Raw genomic sequence first — 13,225 nt, 5'->3', positions numbered from 1 at the left:
AATGTTATATATTACAACAACATATTATAATACATGTTAAAATGAACGATACCACAACAGCTGAAGAAGTAAACTTCCCATTGGTTATTCAGAATAGGGTTATATATATGAAATGTCAACAACAAAACAGAATTAGCTGCACTTTTTATGCGATAATGAACCCATGACTGAAGGCATTTAGCACAGCAACATCATCAACATGAAGTGTGCACAAAAAAAGAAAACTAAGCAAGTCTTCGTTCTGCACCGCAGGTTATTATTGTGACGTCATATCGCTCATCGTGACGAAAATGAGGGCCAAAATTTACAGCTCTTTCTTGTCCAAAAAAAATTGAAATACATTCTCTTTATAGATTTCTGTCGTGGTCTCTGAACAAAATGCATTGCCACAAATCCTTTGATGCTTTGCAATTTGTAGTCTGTAATACTTGTACATATAAATATTCCAAAACTGCCTAGTGATAAGACCCGTGAAGATCGGGGTAGAATAGGTCTTCAGCAACCCATGCTTGCCGTAAAAGGCGACTTTGCTTGTCGTAAAAGGCGACTAACAGGATCGGGTGGTCAGGGGCGCTGACTTGATTGATGCATGTTATCGTATCCCAATTGCGTGGATCGATGCTCAAGATGTCAATCACTGGATTGTGTGGTCCAGACTTGATTATTTACAGACCGCCGTCATATAGCTGGAATATTGCTGAGTTCGGCGTTAAACAACAAACAAACAAACAAAGCCTATAGATGTAGCTATAACCGCGCTGAATTGAATGTCAAATGTAGTAACAGGTAACCTACAATGTAGGTAGCTGTAAATGAAACGCGAACTCGTTGGTGTTAGCAAATATATGAAACAGCATGGGTTGAGTCCATTGTTTCGAATGGATTGTCGATCTGAATTACGGAATCACCGAAAACAGTCTTAACCCTCTGGATGCCCCGTTTTTTTTTCTGACGCACATTTTCCTAAGATCAGAAAAGTGTGCGAGAATTGCGCTCACGCCGCACTGTATCTACCCCTGGCTATAAAATTACGCAGAGGTGGAGAATATTAAATTTCCTATTTGATGGTGTTAATTAAACTGCAAATATTAAACCGGTTTTAAAAAAGACACTTCTAAGTGTTGTCCGAGAATTTATTCTGCGTTGAAAAATAGTAAATCTCTCCGCTTTTTATCGTACACCGATAAAAGTACTGTGCGACGATTTCTTTTATTCAGAAGCTTTACGGAAACTGAGCGAACAAAATACTGCCTAATATCTGAACGAAATAACTACACATCAAATGGAGTTATATGCGTATGTATAACGACATACATTCAATGCCAAAAATAGCATGCCGTAAATGACGAAAACTGATTTTTCTCTACGACGTCAAAATGCGACAGAGGCTACAAATGTACAAAGAAAAGGGGGCATAACTCCGCTATGCATAGCACTATTTAATGGTAACTCAGGTCCTGCTACCGGGGAAGACTATCATGGGTGTGGGGGGGGGGGGGGGGGGGGGGGGGGGGAGAGTGTAGTCACCTGAAGCACTTGCGCAAGCAAGAACTGTTATCTGGCTCTTGTCTGAGGCCGAGAAGTTATATACTGTCTGGGATCCTGGTTCTCTACCCTACCACTCTTTGGACACATGGGGAAACCAGACTCATCTGCATTATACAGCCTTGATTGGTCATGTAAGATGTCTGAATCGGTTTTGTCAGCGATGTTGGTTGTGAAGGTATCAAACCAATCAGCATTTTTTGTGTGTGATATAATCTGTTTTAAAATCTGATTAAACTAGAGATTATAAACTAATTAAAATCAGATTATTAGAATCTTAAAAGTTGTGGGTGTTCTTATTGATATTGTAGGGTTTCGTTTAAAGAAAGCGCTAAACCAATCCCTACCAGGTCTGTCATCAGTAAAAGGATTCTCCCTGCCATCTAAAGTGATTATTTTCTGGAACAGTTCGTCCCTTGTACGGCCGTACCCTATACTCGACATGTGTATGGCCCAATCTGAAAGATGTCTTTCTTCGTCCTGTGATACAATTGGTGAAGGACCTTTGCGGTAAACAAGAGGTTCTTTATTGGAGAGTTTGTCATGAAGAGTACTTTTGGGTATACCGAACGCGACGGCAGCTTTGCTCACAGCATTCATAGCCCGCTTTAAGTTTTCATATGAATAGGCAGGCTTTCCTCCTCGAACGCTCATTTTAGCAAATTTCCGCAGACGGTACTACAATATAATTAGAACTAGTCAATGGAACTGTCATATCCATATACTGAAGAATATCGGATATGTTACTGATACTTACTATTTTACATTATCGGATAAGAATGAATGAGGGTCCTGATGGGCGTCTCTGCCGACTAAACGTTCAGTTTCATCGCAGAAGTAAAATATGATTGATAAACGACACTGAGATAACGTCTTTTTTATGAGATTGACAGTTACTGAATATTTACACTAAAACCATGCAACTGACATACCGTACTAACCCCCTGAATAACACCCCCAAAGACAAAGTCGCGTGCACCCTTCCACCCCATCCCCAATCAGAACCCTCTTAAAATATGTCACTCACGATCGAAAAACACCTATTTTTTTCATTTTGAATTTCCTTAATAGTTTTTTCATTTATTTTTATTTTAAATTATATTAATATGTATTTCCAAATTTTATTTGTCAACTGTCCGAGGCCTGCCTTCCCACGTAATTTCTCCGAGGTAGGTTATTTTAAGAATTTTCGCGCCAAACGTGGTCGATTCACAAGAAGCCGTCAAAAAAAGACCACTCACCAATTCTTCTTTTTTTTCAAATTCCCGGAGTAAGGAAATGGGAAGAGGCTACTGGAAGTTTAATACTTGACTTTTAAGAAACAATGAATATATTGAAATAGTAGAAGACACAATATAAGATTATATCAGTAAAAAACTGATGAACCAATAAATTTTTATGATAATATTAAATTCAAAATATCTGATGCCCTTTTTCTGGAAACTTTTCTGATGAAACTTCGAGGTAAAACAATTTCATTTGCTTTTTTCTGAAAACAGACAGACAAAAAGACGACCAATTATCAAATAAGACTTCTTGTTGGGAAGAAAAAGTTAGAAATGGCTTCCTAAAGAATAATGAATCTCTACTTTCAGAGTTATAAACATGTACGTTGCAGCTTGAACACATTCATTAAATAGAAGTTAGAGGAATTCAAGTAAAAAACAGGATAAGATGGTATGAGGAAGAGGAAAAAACAACCAACTATTTTTGTCTGGAAAAGGACTTCTTTTATTAATCGACTTCGAAAAGCATTTGACACTGTTTCAAAAACATTTATATTGCAAGTATTAGAATACAATTGGCGTTGAGCACAATTTGATAAAATGGATAATTAATTAAGGAACAAAACATCTGTAATATAAAAAAATGACATCTCTCAACATTTTTAACATTAGAACGGGGATGCAGGCAGGGAGACCCAGTATCACCATATCTATTCTTTTAGTTGCTGAAATACTAGGATGCATGATTGGAGTGTTCACCCACATGGTTTATTGCACTTTATGATGTAGAACACAAACTCTTGCAATATGCGGATGACACCCAACAGTTTTTTGATGGATCAGAAGACAATCGCTATGTTGCTATTGAAACAATGAAACATTTCGACAAAATGTCTCGTTTGGGAAATAAATTTAGACGAAACTAAAGCTATCGGGATAGGTGCAATGACAGGAAGTAATGTTAAGTTGTGTCAGGAGATAAAACTTGACTGGCACACAGGGAAGTTTGAAATATTAGTTATAAATCTTAATTTTAATATACACAAGGAAAAGAATAGACAATATAAACAGTATTTTATCAAACAGGCATAAACGAATTTTGACCCTCATTGGGAACATCACTGTTATAAAAACCTTGTACCTTGAATGTGAACTCGACTCTCGTACATATTTTCTCTGCACTCCCAAATACTCCAAGACTTTCCTTAGACCAAATGAACACAACGTCTTCAACGTTTCTATGGAATGATAAAAGAGATGAGCTTAAAAGAATTACCATCATTAGAAGATATTATGAGGGGTACTTGGAATGAGAGAACTGGAATCTTTCATTGATGGATTGAAGCTATTTAGCCTTAAAAGATAGTTACAGAGTAACAGACACATTCAGAATTTGCCAGTTCGAGACATTATTTTGCTTGGGGCTAATAACTGAGTGAGTGAGTATGGTTTTACGCCGCTTTTAGCAATATTCCAGCAATATCACGGCGGGGGACACCAGAAATGGGCTTCACACATTGTACCCATGTCGGGAATCGAACCCGGGTCTTCGGCGTGACGAGCGAACGCTTTAACCACTAGGCTACCCGACCGCCCCTTGGGGCTAATATAACAAACTACACAGGCCAAGGTCATCCTTTCTGGAAAGTTTCTCTCTGCATAGGGGTAAATACTTTACGAAACACAATCACAACCAAAAGAACAGATAATAGTAGAACCATCGTGGTAAATCATGATTATAAAAACATCATACATAAATAAAATTGGTTTAATCAAGGTATTCATTTGTTAAGTGATATTTGTCATAACAATTGTTTTTCTTTCTTTTGAACAACTTAAAGGAAGATTAAGCGTTAAAAAAGAATACTAGATTATAAACATTTTAAATAACATACAGAGACAATGGAGAGAAACACTTAAAGATCAATATTATTGTGGATGCAAGAACACAAAACTAATAGTCGCATCAACAGGGTTTATTGCGTGACGTTTGACAGTTTACAGTTTATACTTGGAGCCATGGCTTTAGGACGAATGGTGACGAGTCGGTAACGAGTTGAAGCGTCGATGAGTTGAACAGTTGATGAGGTTCAGGAAACTACAATAAACAACAGCCTTCTGTAAATTCAGAAAATATTTACCAGTTTTCCTAGTATTTAGCACATTCAAAATTGCATCAAAATGAAGCAATAAATACATTGACTACAATGAAATTATGCAAAATTACCAAGCACACATTTGCAAATATAATGTAACAGTTGTGTGAAATATCTAAACAATTTTGCACTAAATTAATATTTTGGCATATATACAATTTCAGGATGTTCAGAAATAAACATAAAACCTAGCAATGAAAGGCAAAGGCACTCACATGTGTCTTTACATAGTTCAAATATAGCAGGCAGTAAGGTGAGAACCTGGCAGCATGGAGGTCCAATACACACTGGTGAGCATGTGCTTCGAAATGCATGAGCTTTGAAGAGGTCGTGACGTGACCTGTGAGCTTTGACATTGCACATGGAGGTTAAGGTCACGGGGTAGTGGAAAGTTACTGAGAACATGTAAACAATGTATGCACGTATCTCAGAATTGATAGTTACGTGGAAATTGAACTTTAGAACATTAGTGTAATGATAAAGTGTCTTAATCATTGGACCACCATGGATAATAAGTTAAATCAATTGTTTTAGTTTTAACTAGATTTCATGTCATTTCATTCCTAACAGTTCATACTTTGAAGCATTAGAAAATCTTGCATCTACGTATACAATTATATATATATATATACAACAAAAGTATCAACATGGTTTATTTTAATCTACTTTCTAGTACAAAAGAAATTCGAATGTTTTTACGATATATTCATCATTTCAAACAAATTTGATAAAAGTTAGAAATTGGAAAATATATTTTCTAAAAAATACAATGGAATAAAGTATTTATCCAATTTAGAAAATCGATTATAGACGTGAAATTGTAAGAGTTCTAGTATAAATTCATATGTAAAATTGTTTACACAAAAAAAGAATTACTTAAGATGATACTGACTGATAATGATATATGCTCCACTTGCAGCTGTACTAGCGAAGATCTTTTTCATATTTATTGTGACTGTGAATGTGTTCTTGCCTTTAGGATGTAAGTTCAGTCATATATACATTTTGGCTTGATACTGATAACACTGTTCAGAAAACCCATTCTCCCAGCATGTAAAAGATTTATAAATGTCTCAAGCATCAAGCAGGAAATGTTATCCTTTAAGACCTTTTCAAAGGTTGTCACGGACATTTGTAAAACAGAAAAAAAATATATTACTTATAACCAGAACAATATTTATTTTACATTAAATGGAATTGTTTGATGAACATTTAAAATTCATATGTGCATTGTGAATATTTAGATCCTACTCATCGTTTATTACTGTATTTAACAACTATGTTTGTAACCAAAGCAAACAATTTTTGTCCAAATTTGAGTCTGCTTTTATGCTTTCAAGACACCACATGGCACCACTGATCGACTGAAGCACTAAAATATAATGTAATTATAGTTCGGAAGCTTATACATATACACTTGTATTCACCTATCCCCTGTTTAAGAACAATGCTTCCCACCATGTACAATATATTTAATATCGCATGCTGTTATACCAATACCTTCCTCAATACATTCTCCGTATACTATGAAAATTGAAAAAAAATCTGTTTTGAAAAAAAATATAAATCTTTTTGTGTGTTTAATATAACAATGAGTAGATGTTAAAATTGTATTTAACCTTTGCGGTTTCTGAATTATTGCCTTAGAGTTAATTATGGGACAAATCGGGTGCATACTTTTAATACTATAAACAAAGACAGGTGTATGATATAAATTCCAGTTATTGAATAAATGAAGCTATTTGGACCAAAACGGTCCATCAGTAAGCCGGTTATTAAGGGTAGAAACTGTAAGCCTGAATTTGCACCTAGGGATAGCAAAGCAATATTTTTAGATGATAGACATACATACTCTCTAGTCCATGTAAATAGACTGCTAAAGTGGGGACCTGAGAAAAAGCCAAGAAGGATCATGCTGATCCAAAGGGAAACAAGCCCATTGTACAGACTTAGGAACAGCATTACAACGCCTGCTGTCATTCCTACAAAAGAGACTGACAAAATTGGAAATGTCCGTACCCTGTCTATAAAAAAATAAGGCACAATCCTTCCTAAACTATAGAAGATCCAGAAGACTGAGGTCATATTTGAGGTGGTGTTTAGATCGACTTTAAGAGCACATTCAGTTCCAAATGTAGCTAGTAGGTTGCTGATACAACCAACTATGGCCATTGAAAACAAACTGAAGAGACACATAAGGTTGACGAACATGTGCTGGATGCAGCTTTGTGATGTATCTGTGCTTTTATCTATTGATGTGTAGGGGTTTGTAGGATGATCTTGACTGTTCTTTCCTCGTCTGTAACATATAATCAGTCCTACAGTCACTGGTATTGCAATACACCCAAACAGTATGAATGGAAAGTCAAGAAATGTTGAAAAGTTATCACACCAAGACGAATTGTTGGCTTCCGCTTCCGTCAAAAACAAATTAACACTGTCAAACGTAGCATTTAACAGCGATTCGTTAAGTGGGTTATAAAACGTCACGTTCGTGTAAATGGCATTGTCCAACATGGTCTCGCCAGTTAGCATTGCCATTGATCTGTCAGGTGAAACCGTTATCTCAGAACTATTAAATGTGACGTTATTGTCACCAAATTGTTGTTTAGGGTTATCGTTAGGTGTGCCTTGCATCATGATAGTAAATAGTCCATCACTAAGGAACGGCTTCTCCAGAAGTGGACTTAGTGTAGCTCCAATCGCAACTCCACTCTGAATTAGATGGATTGTCTCCGCCCTTGTAGGCCAGAGGAGATTTGTCGTATACAAAGATCCTGTTGAAAAAAAGAATTAATATAATTACGCTTTATTATGTATTTTGTATTTCATTTGGTTATTTACCATGCAATATCTCAAATAGTAGAATACTCACTCAATCATTACAGAAACATTACTAAAGAAGGGTTGACATCATTCTTGACTGTGAAAAAACATGTATAAAACATGTAAAAGCTCACCGACAGCAGAGAGACCATTGGTTGTACCATATATGAAGACCACAGGTCCAGCAAGAGCTAAACCACCAGTGTATGGAAACAAGAACATGGCCAGACCACGTGTGATGGTGATGATCGCAAGAACTATAAACGCGGGAAGTTTTTCCATCAGAAGACTGGATACGACAATGGCTGCTAGTGTCCCCACGCCGGCGATCAGGAAGAGAAAGGATATGGTGTGAAGGCTGACGTTCCACAAACACATGAGGTCTGGCAGAACTGGCCCGATACCAGCCAGAGATATGCCCTATGGGAGTAAACCAGTATGAAGATGCAATAATTATGTCCTCTTTCGTAAGAAAAGGGAATGGAATATTGATGTATAATATCAAAGTGGTTGTGAAATACATTGTTCGAGGATGAATACTATCGACAGTGGTTGTGATGGATATTGTATATGGATGTATACTATCCACAGTGGACCATTAGGACATTGTATATGGATGTATATTATCCACAGTGGTTGTGACGGACATTGTATATGGATGTATATTATCCACAGTGGATCATTAGGACATTGTATATGGTCGATTACTACCATATTATGATATCAATGTGTGAAAACGGACCTGCACCTGTTGAATTGTGATCCATTATTTGTCGTTTTCACTCATTTCAAGCATATCTTGTATGTCAAATCGTCCATGTTCACAGTAGAAGAATCAAATGTTGGAGGGAGATGTGGACGAAATGTAGTTCTGGCGTTATCTCGAGTGCATTGATAACATAATCATTGTATTTCTCAACTGCATACACAATAAATGCTAAGCATGTTATATGGATCTGTAATATATTCACAGAGGTAGCGTCGAGCATTGTGTGTGGATATATGTTAGTCATAATGGTCTTTTTGTATAAGGATGTATACTTCCTACTGTGGTTGTGGGGGACATTGTTTATGGATGTATACTTCCCACTGTGGTTGTGGAGTACATTGTATATGGATGTATACTTCCTACTGTGGTTGTGAAGGACATTGTATATGGATGTATACTTCTCCCTGTAGTTGTGAAGGACATTGTATATGGATGTATACTTCCTACTGTGGTTGTGGAGTACATTGTATATGGATGTATACTTCCTACTGTGGTTGTGAAGGACATTGTATATGGATGTATACTTCCCCCTGTAGTTGTGAAGGACATTGTATATGGATGTATACTTCCCACTGTGGATGTGGAGTACTTTGTATATGGATGTATACTTCCCACTGTGGTTATGAAGGACATTGTATATGGATGTATACTTCCTACTGTGGATGTGGAGTACTTTGTATATGGATGTATACTTCCTACTGTGGTTGTGAAGGACATTGTTTATGGATGTATACTTCCCACTGTGGTTGTGGAGTACTTTGTTTATGGATGTATACTTCCCACTGTAGTTGTGAAGGACATTGTATATGGATGTATACTTCCCACTGTGGTTATGAAGGACATTGTTTATGGATGTATACTTCCCACTGTGGTTGTGAAGGACATTGTTTATGGATGTATACTTCCCACTGTGGATGTGAAGGACATTGTTTATGGATGTATACTTCCCACTGTGGATGAGAAGGACATTGTATATGGATGTATACTTCCCACTGTGGTTGTGAAGGACATTGTATATGGATGTATACTTCCCACTGTGGTTGTGAAGGACATTGTTTATGGATGTATACTTCCCACTGTGGATGTGAAGGACATTGTTTATGGATGTATACTTCCCACTGTGGATGAGAAGGACATTGTATATGGATGTATACTTCCCACTGTGGTTGTGAAGGACATTGTTTATGGATGTATACTTCCCCCTGTAATTGTGAAGGACATTGTATGTAGATGTATACTTCCTACTGTGGTTGTGAAGGACATTGTATATGGATGTATACTTCCTACTGTGGTTGTGAAGGACATTGTATATGGATGTATACTTCCCACTGTGGTTTTGAAGGACATTGTATATGGATGTATACTTCCCACTGTGGTTGTGAAGGACTTGTATATGGATATATAATATATTCTCAGTGGCTGTGTACAATGGACAGTGCTATTGCCGAGATTACATATGCTCATTGGAAGGATTTTATTTTACATTTGTTAACGCATACCGATGTGTAAATCACATGTTTTTAACAGAATAAGTATCAGAGTTTACGATACTGCACATTACTTTTTAACCTATGATCTCCTAACAAATACTAGATAGATCCTGTTCCAGTAATCAAAACACGTTCTAATCATTCAAATACATACAGTCTTCAAGAAACGCACAGGTAGTATGTAGTTCATTGGACCTGACTACACAAAATATCCGATATATAAATTGGATATATGTTATTGGAAAATGTTGATAGCCTGGTATTCGACAAACGGTGCGTCAAAACGGAGCCATCGGTTCGCAATGTCTGAAACGGCATTGTTTTCACATTTGTCCAAAAATGTCATGGAGGAAATCAGTAAAGCAACATGCACGTGCATGTTATGGCATTCGTAACTCGTGGTAGTGACTATAAAAAGGAAAGCATAAGCCAATAATTTGTCATTCAATTGTCAACATTTTTCAAGTTCGAAAATGCCATGACTCAGCACTGCCGATCGGAACATCGCCATAGGACGTATCACGTCCACCACAGCACCATTTTGCCGCCTTTGTGACCGATACACACAGTTCAATTCCACTGCAGACCGTCCGAGAACCGGCCGATCAAGAGTTACCATCCCTGCACAGAATCGCTACATTGGACTGTTCCACTTACGCCATCCTAATGCCACAGCTAAGGAGACAGCCGAACGCGTCCCTGGTTTGAGGAGGATATCGGACCAGACTGTCAGGAACCACCTTCGCGAGGCTGGAATCGATTTGAAAGACCAGTTATCGTCCCGATTTTTCGACAGATCCATCGACAGCGACGCCTACCTTGGTGCCATACCTTACAGCCATGGAATTTGAGAAACTGGAGACGAGTGTGGTTTAGCATTGAAACAAGATTTCTTCTTCAACGGCGAGATGGAAGACAACGTGTTTATCGTCGTCGAAATGAGCGTTTTGCCCCACATTGTGTACGTGAATTCGAAACTTTCGTTGGCGGTAGTGTCATGGTGTGGGCTGGCATATATCCTACACCACGAGAACTGACTTGGTTGTGGTTCAGGGGAATTTGACAGCAAATCGCTACATGAATCAAATTCTTCAAACTCACCTTCTTTCAATCACTGACCGCTGTTCCAACGCTCCACCGAACACACCTCGTGTCACGGTAGACTACCTTCATAATGCCAACATCAAAGTCTTGCCCTGGCCGTCTCCAGATCTCCAGATCTCAACCCAATCCAACACCTCTGGGATGAACCCGATCGACGTGTACGTCAACGACAGAACACGCCGCAGACATTCCCACAACTGGCCAAAGCGTTACAAGTAGAATGGCGCAGAATTCCACATGACAGAATTCGAACACTAATCCAGGCAGTGTTGAGGAGATGCAGAGCCGTGATTGCTGCCCGGGGCGGTCACGCGAGATGCTGAGTTCAGCGCAACCTTGTGGCCTTATGTGACATGACAACAGTTTTCAATGCCTTTGTACATCGACATTATGTGACTATCGAGCTCCAAAATTTCATATTTGTATCTATGATATTAAATTAAATATATCGACTTTATTAGGGACAATAAATTCACGTAAAATCTACCTGGGCGTTTCCTTTTTAGAAGAGTGTATACTGTATACGCGTCACGTTCTCTCTTTGACATATTGAATTAATAGCTGACTACAACAAATGACAACTTTATGTAAGCTTACGAAAAAATTAAAATAAACGAATTTCCAAACGAACACCACATACATCATAGCATATTACATGTCTCTTATTCAAATGTGTGTAGTATATAACAACCATTACAAATAATTATGACATGTTTTATATTTGTATTGTTTCGTATGGTACAAAATGATGCATATTTATTTCTTAGGACTGATTGAGTGATTATTGTTTAACGACATATTAACAATCGTCTAGCTCTGCGCGGCGATTGTTCCCTTGGATAATGGCTCACATGTAACAGAGTGAAGTGTCTTGCAAATTGTTCTCCTTATTGGTGAACACACAGCTCGTCACGCCGAAGACCCAGGTTCGATTCCCGACATGGGTACAATGAGTGAAGCCAATTTCTGGTGTCCCCCGCCGTGATATTGCTGGAATATTGCTAAAAGCGGCGTAAAACCATATTCACTCACTCACTCCTCAGATTTACAAGGCGTTAGTGAGGGCATATGAGTCTGGGTGGCAAAGGTATCGGTAAATGTGAACATGAAGTAACGTGAACCCAATATTTTAAATGTTGAAAACATATGATGATCTTGGTATAGTATAATATGGGCATATAGAAATAGTCAAATTGTTTATGGAGGTATTCAATGAATAGTGGTTGTGAATGGCATTGCATATGGACGCATACTATTCACAGTTGTTGTGTAGGAACAAAATTTCGAAGTTTGTTGACAATAGTGGTCCAAACGGTCTTTTTATATACGCATACTTACCACAGTGAGTGTGAAACAGAACAGGACAAGCATTTCGAAAAATTTCCTGTCTTCCATGTTTGTCGTGTGCTTTTGTTTCTGAAAACATAAACACAAAACATATAACTATTAAATGATAACTTTAAGCAGTGCTAGGAGAGGCAACATATAGAACATGTGTGAGGCCTTACCATGAATAGTGTGAAGATGGAACATAGCGATGCCTTAACAATACACTAGTAAATAATTGGTGAGCGAGTAAACTATGGTTTTACGCCGCTTTTAGCAATATTCCAGCAATATCATGGCGGGGTTACCAGAAATGAGCTTCACACAATGTACCCATGTCGGGATTCGAACCCGGGTCTTCAGCGTGACGAGCGAACGCTTTAACCACTAGGCTACCCGACCGCACAACAATATATATAAAAGCGACAAAGCCCTTTCCATAGTCATAAGAAAACTCTGCTTAAAGCAGAGACAATTGTACTATACCAACAATATTTTGATTAATGTTTATGAATAACTATCAAATAGTGTTTGCGAAAGGGCGAGCGTGTCATGCCTCATTGGTGGCATTTGTGACAAACACACGCAAAGGCAAATCAATTGTTCACCTAAAAAACACGGGAACATTGGTACAAGTCAAAATAGGGAATTGCATCGGACAACAGTTTTGCCACAGTTGCCTTAAATTAGGAAATGTCCTCATGCCTGCCATGAAACTGTTTCAAAGCTGCACTGGGGCCTTCTAGTGTTTTGGGGAGCATACATTAATTGTGATATGAAACA

General features: G+C 37.9%; 1 protein-coding gene across 1 annotated transcript; it reads right to left on the bottom strand.

Annotated features, from left to right (window-relative positions):
• Positions 1–6,580: 6,580 nt before the first annotated feature.
• Positions 6,581–12,511, bottom strand: LOC139477828 (major facilitator superfamily domain-containing protein 4A-like). Its single transcript, XM_071260242.1, has 3 exons — positions 12,455–12,511; positions 7,888–8,173; positions 6,581–7,704 (listed from the first exon to the last, which is right to left on the bottom strand). The coding sequence occupies exons 1-3, from the start codon at positions 12,509–12,511 to the stop codon at positions 6,581–6,583; spliced, it is 1,467 nt and encodes a 488-aa protein (XP_071116343.1).
• Positions 12,512–13,225: the final 714 nt, after the last annotated feature.

Source organism: Haliotis cracherodii, unplaced genomic scaffold, assembly GCF_022045235.1.
Source record: "Haliotis cracherodii isolate W230 unplaced genomic scaffold, xgHalCrac1.p SCAF_36, whole genome shotgun sequence".
Classification (NCBI taxonomy): Eukaryota; Metazoa; Mollusca; class Gastropoda; order Lepetellida; family Haliotidae; genus Haliotis; species Haliotis cracherodii.
The sequence above is the reverse complement of the archived record's forward strand: the minus strand, read 5'-3'. Positions and strand labels throughout refer to the sequence as shown.

Excerpts from the sequence above, each read along its gene's own strand:
- LOC139477828 (XM_071260242.1), bottom strand. The coding sequence starts at position 12,511 with ATGGAAGACAGGAAATTTTTCGAAATGCTTGTCCTGTTCTGTTTCACA. Across the intron at positions 8,174-12,454 it reads TCTGTTTCACACTCACTGTG|GGCATATCTCTGGCTGGTAT; the intron begins GTAAGTATGCGT and ends TTACTCCCATAG. Across the intron at positions 7,705-7,887 it reads CAATGGTCTCTCTGCTGTCG|GATCTTTGTATACGACAAAT; the intron begins GTGAGCTTTTAC and ends TTTTTTCAACAG.